Raw genomic sequence first — 21,086 nt, forward strand, 5'->3', positions numbered from 1 at the left:
ACTCCTTGCCTCTCTCTCCTGCGCAGTTGCCTCCTTTCTCCTCTGCGGGTTTCACCCTCGACCCCCCCCCCTTCTCCACCTCATCATTTCCAGGGGGAGGGGGGGAGGAAGAGGAGGGAGAGTGCAGCAGAGGTGCTGGGGGGGGGGTCAGCCCCCCTCCCCTCCACACACACTCTACCCTCCCGTCTAGCCCCCTCCACTCAAGGAGGAACAGAAAGGACAAAAGAGTGGGTGTGGGGGGGGGGAGGTGGGATAGTGGAGTGGGTAGCTGAGGACCCCATTTCTTCAACCTCTCTGTCTGTCTGTCTCTCTCTCTCTCTGAGCCATGCCTAGTTCAGAGTTGTTGATGGAGCAGAGCAGCACGTTGGAGCTGGTGGTGGAGATGGAGATGGGCCTGGGGATGGGCAGGATGCTGGAGGACGAGCAGCGGGCACTACAGTTGGCGCTGGACCAGCTCTCCATGCTGGGGCTGGGCGAGGAGCAGGAGCAGCGGGAGCCGTTGGCCGACGGCGAGGAGGAGGAGGAGGAGAACAGCAACAACAGCAACAACGCCGCCATCGGCCAACACCATCACCACCAGCACCACCCCCACCGGGAGAGCTACCTGGCCGCGCTGTACGAGGGCGGCGAAGCCAAAAAGAGGGGCTGCAACACCACGGAGTGCGTGCCAGTGCCGAGTTCGGAGCACGTGGCCGAGATCGTGGGCCGGCAAGGTGAGCGGGTGTCGGAGTTGGGGTGGGCGGGATCGGAGGACATTGTGAATCGGTGGGGGGGGGTGGAGAGCGAAACACCCTCGCCAGCGCCTCCTTTATCATGGCATCATTCCGCCTTCGAGGGGGGAGGTGGCCGAATTGAATGCCACGCTCACCCCCAACCCCAACACCTGACCGGCTCCGTCAGGAGGGATGCCCACTCGACGATGGCGGAAGGAGGGAGCCCAGGCAGAGAGGATGCTGGCAAGGCGTTCCCTTCGGCAGGAGAGACTAGGGGCAAAGCCTTGAGAGTGAAGGGAAGAGAATGGAGATGGGGCTGGAAGCCTCTTCAGCCGGGGGGGGTGGAGGGTCTGCGGAATTGAGAGGGCTGTGGAGATGGGGTCATCGTGCGCATTGAAGATGGAGATAGATAGGTCCTTGAGTATCAAAGGGATCAAAAGGCACAGGGAGGAAGGAGTTGAAAAAACCTATCAGCTGTGATACGCGTCAGGGTAGACCTGATGGGCTGAATGGCCTAACTTCTGCTCATGTGCCTTGTGGGCTAAAGAGAGACGGGGAGATGGGAGAGGGTTAGGGAAGGAATTCCAACTTCCTGTGAGGAGGTGACAGAGGTAGGGAGGGGGTGGAGGAGGTGACAGAGATAGGGAGGGGGTATAGGGTGCTGGAGGGCGTGACACAGATAGGGAGGGTGTGGAGAGGGTGACAGATAGGGAGGGCTGGAGGGGGTGACAGAGATAGGGAGGGGGTGGAGAGGGCTGGAGGGGGTGACAGAAATAGGGAGGGGGTGTAGGGGCTGGAGAGAGTGACAGAGATAGGGAGGGGGCGTAGGGGCTGGAGGAGGTGACAGAGATAGGGAGGGGATGTAGGGGACTGGAGGGGGTGACAGAGATAGGGAGGGGGTGTAGGGGCTGTAGGGGGTGACAGATAGGGAGGGGATGTAGGGGGCTGGAGGAGGTGACAGAGATAGGGAGGGGGTGTAGGGGCTGGAGGGGGTGACAGCGATAGGGAGGGGGTGTAGGGGCTGGAGGGGGTGACAGCGATAGGGAGGGGGTGTAGGGGCTGGAGGGGGTGACAGAGATAGGGAGGGGGTGTAGGGGCTGGAGGGGGGTGACAGAGATAGGGAGGGGGTGTAGGGGCTGGAGGGGGGTGACAGAGATAGGGAGGGAGTGTAGGGGCTGGAGGGGGTGACAGAGATAGGGAGGGGGTGTAGGGGGCTGGAGGGGGTGACAGAGATAGGGAGGGGGTGTAGGGGCTGGAGGAACACGGGTGAAGGGAGTTGGGGATTAGCTGATGTTTCTGGTTTCCCTGCAATCGGAGCCTGTGGTCTTGAAGCTTCCAGTAGGCAGCGAGAGGGACAGATGTGTCAGCGAGCGTGTGGAGTTTGTGACAGAGACCCGTGTAAATGGCATTAGTCTTCCCAAAACAAAGTAGTGAGGACATTGACACTCCCACGCGGTCAGAGAGGGAATTCAACATCCAGCCCATTAATGTCTGCCATTTGCAGTTTGTCCTTTGGGGCTTTGGAACTCAATTTCCCTTTTCATTTCACAAGATCGACAAACAAAACCAAAAAGTCTTCTGCAAGTCTTTGAAAAGTATGTGCTGTGCAGTGGGCATCCTGAATGCCCATGTGGCACATCGGCTCCCATCCTTCAGGACAGACAGAATCGATCCCCATTGATGTGCACTCCTCGAGGCTGACCAGGCTCACGTCCAACCCAGAAACGCAGGCGACTGTCTCGCACAGGCCGCAACAAGGACTTGCCAGCACGTTTTCTGGTCCGTAGTTAAACGGAGCAGCCGCTGTGTAGCAGTGGTGCAAGCAGGTCTCTGCCGCTCTCGTCCTGGATCGGGACATCGTGGGTGTGAATCCTTTCTCCTGAATCTCCAGCTCCACAACCCAGGCCAGCACTCTTCCTGCCATCCTTTGAGAGTCGGCGCTGAGGGAGCGGGCGCTGTCGAAGGGTCAGCGCTGAGGGAGAGGGCACTATCAGATGGTCAGCGCTGAGGGAGCGGGGCGCTGTCGGAGGGTCAGCACTGAGGGAGCGGCGCTGTCGGAGGGTCAGTGCTGAGGGAGCGGCGCTGTCGGAGGGTCAGTGCTGAGGGAGCGGCGCTGTCGGAGGGTCAGCACTGAGGGAGCGGCGCTGTCGGAGGGTCAGTGCTGAGGGAGCGGCGCTGTCGGAGGGTCAGCGCTGAGGGAGCGGCGCTGTCGGAGGGGTCAGCACTGAGGGAGCCGGGCGCTGTCGGAGGGTCAGTGCTGAGGGAGCGGCGCTGTCGGAGGGTCAGTGCTGAGGGAGTGGGCGCTGTCGGAGGGTCAGCACTGAGGGAGCAGGCGCTGTCGGAGGGTCGGCGCCAAGGGAGCAGGTGCTGTCGGAGGGTCAGTGCTGAGGGAGTGGGCACTGAGGGTGGGTCAGCACTGAGGGAGCAGGCGCTGTCGGAGGGTCAGCGCTGAGGGAGTGGGCGCTGTCGGAGGGTCAGCACTGAGGGAGCAGGCGCTGTCGGAGGGTCAGTGCTGAGGGAGTGGGCACTGAGGGTGGGTCAGTACCGAGGGAGTGGGCACTGAGGGAGGGTCAGTGCTGAGGGAGCAGGTGCTGTCAGAGGGTCGACGCTGAGGAACGAGCACTGAGGGAGAGTCAGCACTGAGGTGGTGGGCACTGTCGGAGGGTCAGTGCTAACGAAATGGACGCTGTTGGGTTGGCACTGAGGGAGGGTCAGCGCTGAGGAAGTGGGCACTGTTGATGGGTCGGTGTCGAGGGAGTGAGCGCTGTCGGAGGGTTGTGCTGAGGGAGCGGGCACTGTTGGAGGGTTGGCACCAAGGGAGCGGGCGCTGTCAGAGGGCTGGCGCTGAGGTTGTGGGCGCTGTCGGAGGGTTGGCACCAAGGGAGCGGGCGCTGTCAGAGGGTCAGTGCTGAGGTTGCGGCGCTGTCGGAGGATTGGTGCCAAGGGAGCGGGCGCTGTCAGAGGGTCAGTGCTGAGGGCGCTGGTGCTGTCGGAAGGGTGGCACCGAGGGAGTGCTGGTCATGTGCCTGATATCTATCCCACGTCCAGCACCACTGGACCCCCATTCCCTGCTCTTCGCTGCCTTTGAGATCTTGTAGGAAATTGCCTGCCATGTTCCTTCCATTCCAAGTGTGTCTGCACCTTCAGAAACGGTGCTCCGTTAGATATGAGCAGAGCTATGAGACATCCTGACGACGTCTAAGTCTCTAGAGGAATGCCAGCGCAGATGGTCCCTGGATCCCTTGGACCTGCTGGGATACACTTATCCATGTGGGAGTGGACTAAGGAAGGGGCCAGACTGTGGGGTGAAACCAGGGCAGTGAGGTTCGCAGGACTGACCTGGGCTTTAGCAATCTGTTTCCAAGCATCGGTCCTTCTGGAATACTTGTACCCATCAGGATAAGAGTGCCAAAACTCTGGCAGTCACAACAATCTGTAGCCCCAGGAGAAAAGGGGTGCTGATTGTACGGCAAGCTGACTCTGATTGGCTGTGGTGTTGCCAAGGGGTGGGGTTGGGGAGGGGTGGTTGGGGCTGGGAGTGGAATCGCTCAGCCCCTCAAACCTGTCCCAGCCATCCAGTCAGACCATAGCTGGTCTGTCTCCTCCCTCCCTCAACATTCCCCCCCCGCCCCCCCCCCCCCCACGGAGGACAAGCCAAGTCTGTTTAACCCTTTGAGCCTCCTGTGGTGAATCTGCACACTGTTTTTCTCCCCCTCATTCCCCTCTCTCTGAGGTTAATACATTGATCAGATGGGCCACTGAACAAAGGACTAGCAGATGGAGTTTAATTCTGATACATGTGAGGTGCTGCATTTTGGTAAGGCAAATCAGGGCAGGACTTCCACACTTAATGGCAGGGGAGTGTTGCTGAACAAAGAGACCTTGGAGTGCAGGTTCATAGCTCCTTGACAGTGGAGTTGCAGGTAGATAGGATAGTGAAGAAGGCGTTTGGTATGCTTTCCTTTATTGGTCAGAGTATTGAATACAGGAGTTGGGAGGTCACGTTGTGGCTGTACAGGACATTGGTTAGGCCACTGTTGGAATATGGCATGCAGTTCTGGTCTTCTGCTATCGGAAACATATTATTAAATTGCAGAGGGTGCAGAATCTACTGGGATTAGAAAGTTTGGATTATAGGAAGAGGCTGGGACATTTTTCGCTGGAGCTGAGGAGGTTGGGAGATGATCTTATAGGGGTTTATAAAATCAGGAGGGGCGTAGATAAGGTGAGTATCCCGTCTTTTCTCTGGGATGGAAGAGCCCAAACTCAACCTCAGGATGTCTCCTAGCACTAGTGCAGACATCATTGTGAACTAGGTTTAAGATGAGAGGGGAAAGATTTAGGAGGGACCTAAGGGGCAACGTTTTCACGCAGAGGGTGGTGTGCGTACAGGATGAGCTGCCAGAGGAAGAGATGGAGGCTGGTACAATTACAGCATTTAAAAGGCATCTGCATGGGGACATGATAGGAAGGGTTTAGAGGGATATGGGCTAAATGCTGGCAAATGGGACTGGATTAGGTTAGGATATCTTTGGCATGGACGAGTTAGGCCAAAGGGTCTGTTTCCGTACTGTATGACTGTACAATTCCCTGAGGGGCAGGAGGCATTACTGACCCTGGCTCCCCCTGAGGGAATCGAGCCGGGTCTCTGTCTGGCTGAAACCCTGCGGTATAGGGCAGTGTCGCGCTAGCCTTTCAGATTACATTTCATTTCCGTGCCCAGCAGCGTCAGTTCAGCTGCTGTCTGTTCCTGGGACTGGGTGTCTGGAGAGGGCCGATGGAGTGTGTTTGATGCTGGAGAAGGAGGTGGGCGTTGTCGTCGATGGGAGTCTTCCCTGGAAACTCCCACCCCTGAGGGGCATTTACCAGACACTTGTGAGCGCTGCCACACATTCACGCTGTTCTTGAAGTTGCTGTAACTAGTAAGTTCCCTTGTTGGAACATTTCCCTTCTCTTCAGTGCCTGCTGTCATTCAATCCGCGCTCTGAGACTGCAATATCGTCACGTTTTGTTCCCACGTCTTCACTCTGTTCATTTTAATATGTGTTCTGAACATTTTGTGTAGGTAACTTTGCAATTTTCCACCTGATTGTGCCCATCAAACACTCCCAGGACAGGGACAGTGCAGGGTTAGATACAGAGTAAAGCTCCCTCAACACTGTCCCCATCAAACACTCCTAGGACAGGGACAGTGCAGGGTTAGATACAGAGTAAAGCTCCCTCAACACTGTCCCCATCAAACACTCCTAGGACAGGGACAGCGCGGGGTTAGATACAGAGTAAAGCTCCCTCAACACTGTCCCCATCAAACATTCCCAGGACAGGGACAGCACGGGGTTAGATACAGAGTAAAACACCCTCTACACTGTTCCCTTCGGGGTTAGATACAGAATAAAGCTCTCTGTATATTATTCATTGTCCTAGACTGCCCATCTATGAGCTGGCCCTGTACAGTGTTGCTGTCCCATCCTCAGAAGCTTGTTCAGCCCATCTGCGTGACTGTCCCTTTAAGAGCGTTAACACTTGGGTGGTGGTGGGGGAGGAGAAACCTGTGGAAGGTGGAAATTGAAAATGAAATCTTTAAGTGCTGGCAATACTGAGCAGCTCAGGCAGCATCTGTGAGAGGTGTGTTAATGTTGCAGGTCTGGGAGAAGCTGTCAGACTAGAATGGCCACTCATTTCAGCCATGCTGCAGAGAATTGCGGAATCCCTACCCCATTGAGTCCACACCACACAGGCTGGGGCTGTTTTCCCTGGAGTGTCGGAGGCTGAGGGTTGACCATACAGAGGTTTATAAAATCATGAGGGGCATGGATAGGGTAAATAGACAAAGTCTATTAAAGATATTAAAGAGATCTAAGGGGCAACTCTTTCACACAGAGGGTGGTGCGTGTATGGAATGAGCTGCCACAGGAAGTGGTGGAGGCTGGGACAGTGACAACATTTAAAAGGCATCTGGATGGGTATATGAATAGGAAGGGTTTGGAGGGATATGGGCCAAGTGCTGGCAAATGGGATGAGATCCGTTTAGGATTTAGGATATCTGGTCGGCATGAACGAGTTGGACGGAAGGGTCTGTTTCTATGCTGTACATCTCTATGACTCTATCACCCTCGAAAGAGCATCCCACCCAGACCCAACTCCCTACCCTATCCCTGTCACCCTGAATTTCCCATGGCTAACCCACCTAGCCTGCACATCCCTGGGCACTATGGGACGATTTAGCATGGAGAGAGAGAGAGAGAGAGAGAGACACACACACACGGAGACACACAGTTGCCTGGGTCCCTGGTGCTGTGAGGCGGTGCTAACCACTGAGTCACCATGCCACCCAATGTCTCATTTGTCTATATATATGTTTAAGAACATCCACTTGGAGGTGGACTCATTAGCCCTGGGTCTTCAGGAGGCACGTTGCTGACCCTGGGAATAGTCAGAGCCAGTGGGCTTAGGTGGTGGTTACTGGATTACACTCTGCCTGAACCCTGGCAGAGAGCCAGACTTGCCAGATCTGTGTCTTTCTGCCTGGGTCTCATCAGGACAATGGCAAGAGTGCCAAAATCCTGACGGGCTGGACAATGTCCAGCCCACAGAGAAAAGGGTGCTGATTGTGTGGCAAGCCGACTCTGGTTGGCTGTGGTGCTGCCACGGGAAAAGCAGCAGCGGTGGTGGTGTTGGAGGGGGGGTGGTTAGGGCTGGGCCTGATCAGATTCCTTTTGGCTGCGGGCCACCAGCTGAGCTGACCAGGCCCTTGCCTGAGGAAGTGTGCTTTCTGTCACCCAGACCCTGCATCCCCCCCCCCCCTCCCCCAAACCCTGGTTCTCCTCCTCCTGTCCGAATTGTTAGGAGGAATGTGGAATCGTTGCATTCCTGATTCCAATCTTGCTCGGATCGAAGTCTTTTCCCTGTCGACCTGCGTGCTTTCCGATCGCAGCTCCCTCCCCGTGGTTGACCCAGCGCCCTGTCCGCATTTGAAATTCTCAATCCCCCCCCCTCCCCCCCGGTTCTTTTCCAGATCCCCTTCGATCCGTGCCATTCCAAAGGATGCTAATTTGGATGGAAATGCCGTGTGCAGGTTGGGGAGGGGTGGGACTGCTGGAAATCAGCACGAGGTGATAGAATCAGTGCAGGCACGCCTGGGCTGAATGGCCTGAATGTGCATGGTTACGATTCTGAGCTCCCCCCCACCCCCGACTCCGGTGACTGATTCTCCTGCCGGTGGGAACAGTTTCCTCAAGTGATGCCTCCCCTCTGTTCACAGTTTGGACCATCTCACCTCGATCTATCCTTTAACCTTCCCTACTCCCAGGACCCTGATCCGAACTGCTCCCACGCAGCCCCCGATCCCCGGAAACACCCTGCCCCAACCCGACTTGGTTCTGACTAGCTGTTGAAAGCCACCACGTGGCTTTCGTTGTCCTTTCTCCCACCAATAAATATCGTGCCACTCTCCTCTGTATCTGACAGACCCGCCACAGATTGGACTGTGGCACTGCGCCCAGTTTGTGTCCTCCTGAAGTCTGCTTCTTTTGTCTTCCACTCCTCGGGGCAAGAATCGAGAGAGTGGAACTGGAAAAGCACTGCAGCTTTCGAGGAGCAGGCGAATCAACGTTTCGGGCATAAGCCCTTCATCAGGAATGAGGCTTGCAGATGGGGGGGGGGGGGGGGGGGGGGGTGGCTGAGAGATAAATGGGAGTGGATGGGTGGGGCTGATGGGGGAAGGGAGCTGGGAATGCGATAGGCAGATGAAGATGGGGGGGGGCGAAGGTTATAGGTCGGAGGGGAGGGAAGGGAAAGACGACAGACAAGTCTGGTTTGCGGTGGAGACTTGGGACTGAGGTAATGTCGGGAAATGGGGAAACTGGTGAAATCCGCATTGATCCCGTGTGGTTGCAAGGTCCCAAGGCGGAAGATGAGGTTCTTCCTCCAGGTGGTAAAGGGTTTGGCGATGGAGGAGGCCCAGGACCTGCATGTCCTTGGTGGAGTGGGAGGGGGAGTTGAAGTGCCCCCACAGGGCAGTGGGGTTGCTGGGTGTCCAGATGTTCTCTGAAACGATCCGCAAGTTGGCGTCCTGTCTCCCCGATGTAGAGGAGACCAGATCGGGTGCAACGGAAACAGTAGATGATGTTTGTGAAGGCGCATGTGAGTTTCTGTTGGTTGTGGAAGGGTGCACATGAATGCCAAATCCCAAAGGTCTCAACGATGGACACCGCAGGAGCAGAGGGTTCGGATTGATTGTTCTCCAGTAAATGCTGGTTTGTAGGCCTCATTGTCAATGCCATAATGCCTCATGCCCGAAACATCGACTCTTCTGTTCCTTGGATGCTGCCTGACGTGCTGTGCTTTTCCAGCACCACACAGTTTCACTCTCTGCATCTCTGCAGTCCCTCACTTTCCCCTCATGGACCAGGGAGCAGTTTAACCTTGGAGGTTTTGTTTAATTGGGAACTGGCCGTGGAGTCGCAGGTCGATAGGATAGTGAAGGCGGCGTTTGGTATGCTTTCCTTTATTGGTCAGAGCATTGAGTACAGGAGTTGGGAGGTCATGTTGCGGCTGTACAGGACATTGGTTAGGCCGCTTTTTGAGTATCGGGTGCAATTCTGGTCTCCATTCCATAGGAATTATGTTGTGAAACTTGGAAGAGTTCAGAAAAGATTTACAAGGATGTTGCCAGGGTTGGAGGATTTGAGCTACAGGGAGAGGCTGAACAGGCTGGGGCTGTTTTCCCTGGAGCATCGGAGGCTGAGGGGTGACCTTATAGAGGTTTATAAAATCATGAGGGGCATTGATAGGGTAAATAGACAAAGTCTTTTCCCCGGGGTGGGGGAGTCCAGAACTAGAGGGGCATAGGTTTAGGGTGAGAGGGGAAGGATACAAAAGGGACCCAAGGGGTAACTCTTTCACACAGAGGGTGGTACGTGTATGGAATGAGCTGCCAGAGGAAGTGTTGGAGGCTGGGACAGTGACAACATTTAAAATGTATCTGGATGGGTATATGAATAGGAAGGGTTTGGAGGGATATGGGCCAAGTGCTGGCAGGTGGGACTAGATTAGTCTGGTTGGCATGGACGGGTTGGAGCGAAGGGTCTGTTTCCGTGCTGTACATCTCTATGACTGTATGATCAAGGAGTTGCTAGGGAAAGTGCATCACAGAATGACTTTCGAATGAGTGGTCTCTGTTCTTTTTGAGAGTGTGATTATGTGTAGCTTTCAGCAAATGCAGGGTGGTTTCAGTTTATATATGACTCAGTCGTCGGATGTGGGCCCGAGCCCAGTTGGACTTGAGAAATCGGCGCTGCAGGAGCACTTCTCTGCCATCTTGCATTTTGTAAACTTACCACCAGCAAATGTCGAAATAATACCACATGCAGCCATGTCCCGGTCATGAACTGGCTCTCATCACGTTCCTAAGGGCCATGTCTGTAGACCTGCCTCAGATATGAAAATCCAACGTTCAGTATAACTCCCATCCCCTGGCTGAGATTGGATGCGCCGTACCTACACTCCCATCAGCTGTTGGCGAGTTAACAAGGAGGAGTGGCCACATCCCCTTTCAGAAGTCCATATACACATCATCCACCGCTTCATGGTCAACAAGACAGCGAAGAACTCAATTGGATTTCTCCAACAGGGCGCTTTCCCTTGAACAGTTCTGCGTTTGCGTTTTCGAAACCTGACAGTGCTGGAAAAATATTGCAGCCAGGACCGCAACAAATTTCTCATCAGCGAGAGCAGCTTTGCTGTTTCAAATGTTTACAATTCAGCATTGAGCGAGGAAACGGTTTTGTATCTATTGCTTCAAGAACCCTCACCCTCTCTGTCCCTTGTCTCATTTATGCTCAGTTCCCAGCTCTGTCTATCTGGGAACATATAGCAGTACTGTACCCCAGTGTTATACAGGGACAGACCCGTCCCCACCAGTACTGTACCCCAGTGTTATACAGGGACAGACCCGTCCCCACCAGTACTGTACCCCAGTGTTATACAGGGACAGACCCGTCCCCACCAGTACTGTACCCCAGTGTTATACAGGGACAGACCCGTCCCCACCAGTACTGTACCCCAGTGTTATACAGGGACAGACCCGTCCCCACCAGTACTGTACCCCAGTGTTATACAGGGACAGACCCGTCCCCACCAGTACTGTACCCCAGTGTTATACAGGGACAGACCCGTCCCCACCAGTACTGTACCCCAGTGTTATACAGGGACAGACCCGTCCCCACCAGTACTGTACCCCAGTGTTATACAGTGACAGACCCGTCCCCACCAGTACTGTACCCCAGTGTTATACAGTGACAGACCCGTCCCCACCAGTACTGTACCCCAGTGTTACACAGGGACAGACCCGTCCCCACCAGTACTGTACCCCAGTGTTATACAGGGACAGACCCATCCCCACCAGTACTGTACCCCAGTGTTATACAGGGACAGACCCGTCCCCACCAGTACTGTACCCCAGTGTTATACAGGGACAGACCCGTCCCCACCAGTACTGTACCCCAGTGTTATACAGGGACAGACCCGTCCCCACCAGTACTGTACCCCAGTGTTATACAGGGACAGACCCGTCCCCACCAGTACTGTACCCCAGTGTTATACAGGGACAGACCCGTCCCCACCTATACTGTACCCCAGTGTTATACAGGGACAGACCCGTCCCCACCAGTAATGTACCCCAGTGTTATACAGGGACAGACCCGTCCCCACCATTACTGTACCCCAGTGTTATACAGGGACAGACCCGTCCCCACCTGTACTGTACCCCAGTGTTATACAGGGACAGACCCGTCCCCACCAGTACTGTACCCCAGTGTTATACAGGGACAGACCCGTCCCCACCAGTACTGTACCCCAGTGTTATACAGGGACAGACCCGTCCCCACCAGTACTGTACCCCAGTGTTATACAGGGACAGACCCGTCCCCACCAGTACTGTACCCCAGTGTTATACAGGGACAGACCCGTCCCCACCAGTACTGTACCCCAGTGTTATACAGGGACAGACCCGTCCCCACCAGTACTGTACCCCAGTGTTATACAGGGACAGACCCATCCCCACCAGTACTGTACCCCAGTGTTATACAGTGACAGACCCGTCCCCACCAGTACTGTACCCCAGTGTTATACAGTGACAGACCCGTCCCCACCAGTACTGTACCCCAGTGTTATACAGGGACAGACCCGTCCCCACCAGTACTGTACCCCAGTGTTATACAGGGACAGACCCGTCCCCACCAGTACTGTACCCCAGTGTTATACAGGGACAGACCCGTCCCCACCAGTACTATACCCCAGTGTTATACAGGGACAGACCCGTCCCCACCAGTACTGTACCCCAGTGTTATACAGGGACAGACCCGTCCCCACCAGTACTGTACCCCAGTGTTATACAGGGACAGACCCGTCCCCACCAGTACTGTACCCCAGTGTTATACAGGGACAGACCCGTCCCCACCAGTACTGTACCCCAGTGTTATACAGGGACAGACCCGTCCCCACCAGTACTGTACCCCAGTGTTATACAGGGACAGACCCGTCCCCACCAGTACTGTACCCCAGTGTTATACAGAGACAGACCCGTCCCCACCAGTACTGTACCCCAGTGTTATACAGGGACAGACCCGTCCCCACCAGTACTGTACCCCAGTGTTACACAGCGACAGACCCGTCCCCACCAGTACTGTACCCCAGTGTTATACAGTGACAGTCCCGTCCCCACCAGTACTGTACCCCAGTGTTATACAGGGACAGACCTGTCCCCACCAGTACTGAACCCCAGTGTTATACAGGGACAGACCCGTCCCCACCAGTACTGTACCCCAGTGTTATACAGGGACAGACCCGTCCCCACCAGTACTGTACCCCAGTGTTATACAGGGACAGACCTGTCCCCACCAGTACTGTACCCCAGTGTTATACAGTGACAGACCCGTCCCCACCAGTACTGTACCCCAGTGTGATACAGAGACAGACCCGTCCCCACCAGTACTGTACCCCAGTGTTATACAGGGACAGACCTGTCCGCACCAGTACTGTACCCCAGTGTTACACAGGGACAGACCTGTCCCCACCAGTACTGTACCCCAGTGTTATACAGGGACAGACCCGTCCGCACCAGTACTGTACCCCAGTGTTATACAGGGACAGACCCGTCCCCACCAGTACTGTACCCCAGTGTTATACAGGGACAGACCGGTCCCCACCAGTACTGTACCCCAGTGTTATACAGGGACAGACCCGTCCCCACCAGTACTGTACCCCAGTGTTACACAGGGACAGACCCGTCCCCACCAGTACTGTACCCCAGTGTTATACAGGGACAGACCCGTCCCCACCAGTACTGTACACAGTGTTATACAGGGACAGACCGGTCCCCACCAGTACTGTACCCCAGTGTTATACAGGGACAGACCCGTCCCCACCAGTACTGTACACCAGTGTTATACAGGGACAGACCCGTCCCCACCAGTACTGTACCCCAGTGTTACACAGGGACAGACCCATCCCCACCAGTACTGTACCCCAGTGTTATACAGGGACAGACCCGTCCCCACCAGTACTGTACCCCAGTGTTATACAGGGACAGACCTGTCCCCACCAGTACTGTACCCCAGTGTTATACAGGGACAGACCCGTCCCCACCAGTACTGTACCCCAGTGTTATACAGTGACAGACCCGTCCCCACCAGTACTGTACCCCAGTGTTATACAGGGACAGACCTGTCCCCACCAGTACTGTACCCCAGTGTTATACAGAGACAGACCCGTCCCCACCAGTACTGTACCCCAGTGTTATACAGGGACAGGCCCGTCCCCACCAGTACTGTACCCCAGTGTTATACAGGGACAGACCCGTCCCCACCAGTACTGTACCCCAGTGTTATACAGGGACAGACCCGTCCCCACCAGTACTGTACCCCAGTGTTACACAGGGACAGACCCGTCCCCACCAGTACTGTAACCCAGTGTTACACAGGGACAGACCCCTCCCCACCAGTACTGTACCCCAGTGTTATACAGTGACAGACCCGTCCCCACCAGTACTGTACCCCAGTGCTATACAGTGACAGACCCGTCCCCACCGGTACTGTACCCCAGTGTTACACAGGGACAGACCCGTCCCCACCAGTACTGTACCCCAGTGTTATACAGGGACAGACCCGTCCCCACCAGTACTGTACCCCAGTGTTATAGAGGGACAGACCCGTCCCCACAAGTGCTGTACCCCAGTGTTATACAGCGACAGACCCGTCCCCACAAGTGCTGTACCCCAGTGTTATACAGCGACAGACCCGACCCCACCAGTACTGTACCCCAGTGTTATACAGGGACAGACCCGTCCCCACCAGTACTGTACCCCAGTGTTATACAGGGACAGACCCGTCCCCACCAGTACTGTGCCCCAGTGTTATACAGGGACAGACCCGTCCCCACCAGTACTGTACCCCAGTGTTATACAGGGACAGACCTGCCCCTACTACTACAGTGTACAGTTTAAGGCTGCATTGGTCTGTCCATAGGTGTGTTTCCTGATTTTTGTGCCCGACATTCAACATTACACTTTCCTGCAGTGGCCCGGTCAGGCTCCTCCCTTGCTGTGGCCCTGTTGGTGTTAACTCTTTGTCGTCGGTGTTTTTACAGTCGCAGCTCCTCCCTAGGGGGTGGGGTAATGGCTGGGGAGTGAGTGCAGACGTCTGCATTGACCCAGGCTGCTGCGTATTTCCATTCCGTTCAGGACCCTGGAGGCTGCAGCTTGTTTGGTGTCGAAATCCCCACTGAGAACCCTGCTGCATTCGGGACATAAACACCCATTAGGTTCATTCCTTGTCTTTCATCCCTGTTGTAGCACCCTGTCCCTCCCTATCTCTGTCACCCCCTCCACCCCCTCCCTATCTCTGTCACCCCCTCCCTATCTCTGTCACCCCCTCGACCCCCTCCCTATCTCTGTCACCTCCTACATCCGCGAGCCCCCTCCCTATCTCTGTCACCTCCTCTGGGCTCCAACACCCCCTCCCTATCTCATTCACCTCCTACATCCGCGAGCCCCCTCCCTATCCCTGTAATCCTGCATTTCCCATGGCCAATCCACCCTAACCTCCACATCTTTGGACTGGGGGAGGAAACCGTAGCACCCGGAGGAAACCCACGCAGACACCGGGGGAGAATGTGCAAACTCCAAGCAGACTGTCGCCCTGAGGCTGGAATCGAACCAGAGTCCCTGGCGCCGTGAGGCAGCAGTGCTAACCACTGGACCTGCCCAGTTCCAGATTGTTGCATAGGATTTGTGTCTTTATTTTTGTGGAAGGTGACGTGCCAAATGACTAAAAGACTACATTCCACAAACTCTCTGTCAACTGATCCTGTGACATTGACAGAACCGTTCAGAGACTGAGGCTGCTCGTCCTGTCCTGTTACTGATGGCTATCGGAGCAGGGCACTCGCTCAGTGTCACTCCGCTGCCCCGTAACCCTGGGGGTACTCTCCCTCCTCAAATCCTGATCCGAGTCCACCTGCCCCTTCGGATCTCCCATTCCTGATCCAGCAGGACTGGATGTGTTGCTGCAGACAGTGTACAACATGGGGAGAAGCCCTTCGGCCCACACCTCCATACTGGTCAAGGACAGCCACTTACGGTTCCCCGTGGCAGGCTCATTCAGAAAGTTAGAGGGGGGGGGGTGGGATACAGGGAAATCTGGCTGGCTGGATATGGAATTGGCTGGCCGAAAGATGCCAGCGACTGGTAGTGGATGGAAAGTGTTCCATCCTGGAGGTTGGTGACCAGTGGTGTCCTGCAGGGATCTGTTCTGGGACCTGTGCTCTTTGCAGTTATTACAGATGAAGAATTGGCTGGATTGGTCAGTAAGTTTGACACAAACATCAGAATACGAGGTAGTGAGAGGTGTAGATAGACAGAGACCCTTCCCCGACAGAAATGGCTGTCATGGAGGGGTCATGATTTGAAGGTGGCTGGAGGAAGGTATAGGGTTAGGTTCGTTACACAGAGAGTGGTGGGTGCATGGAATGCACTGTCAGCAGTGGGAGTAGACTAGGATACATTAGGGACATTTAAGTGACTGCTGGACAAGCACATGGACGGCAGTAGATTGAGGGGTGTGCAGGTCAGGTTGATGTTAGATTAAGCTAAATGCTTGGCACAGCATTGTGGGCCGAAGGGCCTGTACTGTGTTGTACTGTTCTATGTTGTAACTGGCCACGTTTCCCAGCACTAGGCATCGCCTGTCTGAACCCTCCCTCCATGTGACGAGAGGTGGGCTTTCTGCCTCTCCCACCATCAGGGCCAGCAAGTTCCAGACTCCCGAACGCCCTCTGGGCGACACAGTCTACCCTCCCCTCCCCTCGAAACCTCCTGCCCCTTCCCTTCAATCTGCACTCCCTGCACTTTGAAGGGGGAAAAGTTCCTTCCCATGTCCCCTCACGATGCCCCTCGTCATTTAATACATCGCAATCACTTACCCCTGCTCTGCTCTGAGAGAGACAAGCCCCAGCTTGTCACACTCCATCGCTGCAGCTCTCCACGTTTGACTTAGAAGAGGCTGGATACTCTGGGGGCGTTTTATTTTCCCTGGGCCGTTGGGCACTAAGGGCTGGCCTTATAGAGGTTTACAAAATCATGAGGGGGCATGGATAGGGTGAATAGACAAGGTCTTTTCCCTGGGGTGGGGGAGTCCAGAACTAAAGGGACATAGGTTTAGGGTGAGAGGGGAAAGAGAGGGGCAACCTTTTCACACACAGGGTGGTGCGAGTATGGGATGAGCTGCCAGAGGAAGTGGAGGAGGCTGGTACAATGACAGCATTTAAAAAGCAGCTGCATGGGGACATGAATAGGGAGGGTTTGGAGGGATATGGGCCAAGAGCTGGTAAATGTGACTAGTTGGCTCATCCCTGGGATGAACATAGAACAATACAGTGCAGGACAGACCCTTCGGCCCTTGATGTTGCGCCGACCTGCGAACTAATGTAAAAATATCTCAGCAAGAGGCAATCACTTCCCTAGCTTCCCACAGAGTTCTAGGGTACACCTGATCAGGTCCTGGGATTTATTCACTTTTATGCGTTTCAAGACGTCCAGCACTTTCACGATGTCACCATCTATTTCCCTGCATTCTATATCTTTCACAGGAAACAAAGATGCAAAATACTTGTTTAGTATCTTCACCCAGCTCCTGCGGCTCCACACAAAGGCTGCCAGCTGAGTTGCCAGAGATTGTAGTGGAGACTGGTACAATTACACCATTCAAAAGACATTTGGACAGGTATGGGGAGGCGAAAGTGAGCACTGCAGATGCTGGAGATCAGTGTCGAGATCAGAGTGGTGCTGGAAAAGCACAGCAGGGTCAGGCAGCATCCGAGGAGCAGGAAAATCAACGTTTCGGGCAAAAGCCCTTCATCAGAATGGGCTGAGAGAGGGCTGATTATATTGAAGGTCTGTGTGGGTTTCTCCGGGTGCTCCAGTTTCCTCACACACTCTGAAAGCATGCAGATTAGGGTGGATTGGCCATGCTAAATTGTCCCATAGTGCCCAGGGATGTGCAGATTAGGGTGGATTTGCCGTGCTAAATTGTCCCATAGTGCCCAGGGATGTGCAGGTTAGAGTGGATTGGCCATGCTAAATTGTCCCATAGTGCCCAGGGATGTGCAGGTTAGGGTGGATTGGCCATGCTAAATTGTCCCATAGTGCCCAGGGATGTGCAGATTAGGGTGGATTTGCCGTGCTAAATTGTCCCATAGTGCCCAGGGATGTGCAGGTTAGGGTGGATTGGCCATGCTAAATTGTCCCATAGTGCCCAGGGATGTGCAGGTTAGGGTGGATTGGCCATGCTAAATTGTCCTGTAGTGCCCAGGGTTGTGCAGGCTTGGTGGTAAATAAACAACTGAAAGACTAGTTAGTAAGTTTGCAGGTGACACCAAAATTGTCAGTGTAGTGGACAGCGAAGAGGGTTACCTCAGATTACAACAGAATCTGGACCAGATGGGCCAATGGGCTGAGAAGTGGCAGATGGAGTTTAATTTAGATAAATGCGAGGTGCTGCATTTGGGAAAGCAAACCTTAGCAGGACTTATACACTTCATGGTAAGGTCCTGGAGAGTGTTGCTGAACAAAAAGACCTTGGAGTGCATGTCCATAGCTCCTTGAAAGTAGAGTTGCAGGTAGATAGGATAGTGAAGAAGGCATTTGGTATGCGTTCCTTTATTGGTCAGAGTATTGAGTACAGGAGTTGGGACGTCATGTTGTGACTGTACAGGACATTGGTTAGGCCACTGTTGGAATATTGTGTGCAATTCTGGTCTCCTTCCTATCGGAAAGATGTTGTGAAACTTGAAAGGGATCAGAAAAGATTTACAAGGATGTTGCCAGGGTTGGAGGGTTTGAACTACAGGGAGAGGCTGAACAGGCTGGGGCTGTTTTCCCTGGAGCGTCGGAGGCTGAGGGGTGACCTTACAGAGCTTTATAAAATCATGAGGGGCATGGATAGGGTAAATAGACAAGGTCTTTTCCCTGGGGTCGGGGAGTCCAGAACTAGAGGGGCATAGGGTTAGGGTGAGAGGGGAAAGATATAAAAGGGACCTAAGGGACATCTTTTTCACACAGAGGGTGGTACGCGTATGGAATGAGCTGCCAGGGGAAGTGGTGGAGGCTGGTACAATGACAACATTTAAAAGGCATCAGGATGGGTATATGAATTGGAGGGATATGGGCCAAGTGCTGGCAAATGGGACTAGATTGGGTTGGGATATCTGGGACAGCATGGACGGGTTGGACCGAAGGGTCTGTTTCTGTGCCGGACCTCTCCAGGACCCTCGGGACTGCGGAGGCTGGAAATCACAAACAGAAACACGAGTTGCTCAAAAGGCTCTACAGGTCTGGCAGCATCTGTGAAAAGAAATCCCAGTTAGCGATTCTGGTCCGGTGACCCTTCCCCGGAAGTGATGGTGGCTGGGAAATTACTTTTATGCAGGACAGTTAAGGAGTTACCGATAGTTGGAGGGAGAACCGAAAGAGAGAGAAGAACATTTGGACAGGCAAAAGAGTAGTTAACAATCAGGCTGTGAGGTCGGATAGCCGCTGATGGGGACTGTGTGGGGCTAACAATGGGTTTGTGTGTAAGAGCAGACCATGTGATAACAAGGCTTGGTGAGTGGGGATTGGGATGGGGGACATGGAAGAAGCTCAACCCCTAACATTATTGAGTCCCAAAGGCAGTAGGACACCCCCCCCCCCCCCCCCCCCCCCCACCCCGTGGAAAACGTGGTACTGTCCTTCCAGCATGAACTGAGCATCATTGGAGCACTGCAGCAAGCCTGACACAGATGTTGGCCAGGGAACAGGGTGGGGTGCAGCTTAGGGTGGATTGGCCACGCTAAATTGTCCTGTAGTGCCCAGGGATGTGCTGGTTAAGGTGGATTGGTCATACTAAATTGTCCCATAGTTCCCAGGGATATGCAGGTTAGGATGGATTGGCCGTGCTAAATTGTCCCATAGTGCCCAGGGATGTGCAGGTTAGGGTGGATTGGCCATGCTAAATTGTCCCATAGTGCCCAGGGATGTGCAGGTTAGGGTGGATTGGCCATGCTAAATTGTCCCATAGTGCCCAGTGATGTGCAGGTTAGGGTGGATTGGTCATACTAAATTGTCCCATAGTTCCCAGGGATGTGCAGGTTAGGGTGGATTGGCCGTGCTAAATTGTCCCATAGTGCCCAGGGATGTGCAGGTTAAGGTGGATTAGCCATGCTAAATTGTCCCATAGTGTCCAGGGATGTGCAGGTTCGGGTGGATTGGCTATGCTAAATTGTCCCATAGTGCACAGGGATGTGCAGGTTAGGGTGGATTGGCCATGCTAACTTGTCCCGTAGTGCCCAGTGATGTGCAGGTTAGGATGGGTTGGCCATGCTAAATTGTCCCGTAGTGCCCAGGGATGTGCAGGTTAGAGTGGATTGGCCATGCTAAATTGTCCTGTAGTGCCCAGGGATGTGCAGGTTAGGGTGGATTGGCCATGCTAAATTGTCCCATAGTGCCCAGGGATGTGCAGGTTAGGGTGGATTGGCCATGCTAAATTGTCCCATAGTGCCCAGGGATGTGCAGGTTAGGGTGGATTGGCCGTGGGAAATTGTCCCATAGTGCCCAGGGATGTGCAGTTAGGGTGGATTGGCCGTGCTAAATTGTCCCATAGTGCCCAGGGATGTGCAGTTAGGGTGGATTGGCCGTGCTAAATTGTCCCATAGTGCCCAGGGATGTGCAGGTTAGGGTGGATTGGCCATGGGAAATTGTCCCATAGTGCCCAGGGATGTGCAGTTAGGGTGGATTGGCCATGCTAAATTGAAACTTTATTGCTGGAACAGCACAGCAGGTCAGGCAGCATCCAGGGAACAGGAGATTCGACGTTTCGGGCACAGGCCCTTCTTCAGGAATTAAGAAGGGCCTGTGCCCGAAACGTCGAATCTCCTGTTCCCTGGATGCTGCCTGACCTGCTGTGCTGTTCCAGCAATAAAGTTTCAACTTTGTGATCCAGCATCTGCAGACCTCACTTTCTCCATGCTAAATTGTCCCGTAGTGCCCAGGGATGTGCAGGTTAGGATGGATTGGCCATGCTAAATTGTCCCATAGTGCCCAGGAATGTGCAGGTTAGGGTGGATTGGCCGTGCTAAATTGTCCCATAGTGCCCAGGGATGTGCAGGTTAGGGTGGATTGGCCATGCTAAATTGTCCCATAGTGTCCAGGGATGTGCAGGTTAGGGTGGATTGGCCATGCTAAATTGTCCCACAGTGCCCAGGGATGTGCAGTTAGGGTGGATTGGCCATGCTAAATTGTCCCATAGTGCTCAGGGATGTGCAGGTTAGGGTGGATTGGCCATGCTAAATTGTCCCGTAGTGCCCCAGGGATGTGCAGGTTAGGGTGGATTGGCCATGCTAAATTGTCCCGTAGTGCCCCAGGGATGTGCAGGTTAGGGTGGATTGGCCATGCTAAATTGTCCCGTAGTGCCCAGGGATGTGCAGTTAGGGTGGATTGGCCATGCTAAATTGTCCCATAGTGTCCAGGGATGTGCAGGTTAGGGTGGATTGGCCATGCTAAATTGTCCCGTAGTGCCCCAGGGATGTGCAGGTTAGGGTGGATTGGCCATGCTAAATTGTCCCGTAGTGCCCAGGGATGTGTATGTTAGGGTGGATTGGCCATGCTAAATTGTCCCATAGTGCCCCAGGGATGTGCAGGTTAGGGTGGATTGGCCATGCTAAATTGTCCCATAGTGCCCAGGGATGTGCAGGTTAGGGTGGATTGGCCATGCTAAATTGTCACGTAGTGCCCAGGGATGTGCAGGTTAGGGTGGATTGGCCATGCTAAATTGTCCCGTAGTG

General features: G+C 54.4%; 1 protein-coding gene across 1 annotated transcript in view; it reads left to right on the forward strand.

Annotated features, from left to right (window-relative positions):
• Positions 1–316: 316 nt before the first annotated feature.
• The window catches only part of LOC122548209 (RNA-binding protein MEX3B-like), a 29,637-nt gene continuing 8,867 nt past the window's right edge, over positions 317–21,086 (forward strand). The window contains exon 1 of the mRNA XM_087985127.1: positions 317–713. Within this exon, the coding sequence (XP_087841253.1) occupies positions 326–713 (388 nt within the window). The 5' untranslated portion in view covers positions 317–325. The remainder of the gene's footprint in view (positions 714–21,086) is intronic.

The sequence above is a fragment of the Chiloscyllium plagiosum genome, unplaced genomic scaffold, assembly GCF_037043375.1.
Source record: "Chiloscyllium plagiosum isolate Xiang-an unplaced genomic scaffold, Cpla_swu_hap1 HiC_scaffold_50, whole genome shotgun sequence".
NCBI lineage: Eukaryota > Metazoa > Chordata > Chondrichthyes > Orectolobiformes > Hemiscylliidae > Chiloscyllium > Chiloscyllium plagiosum.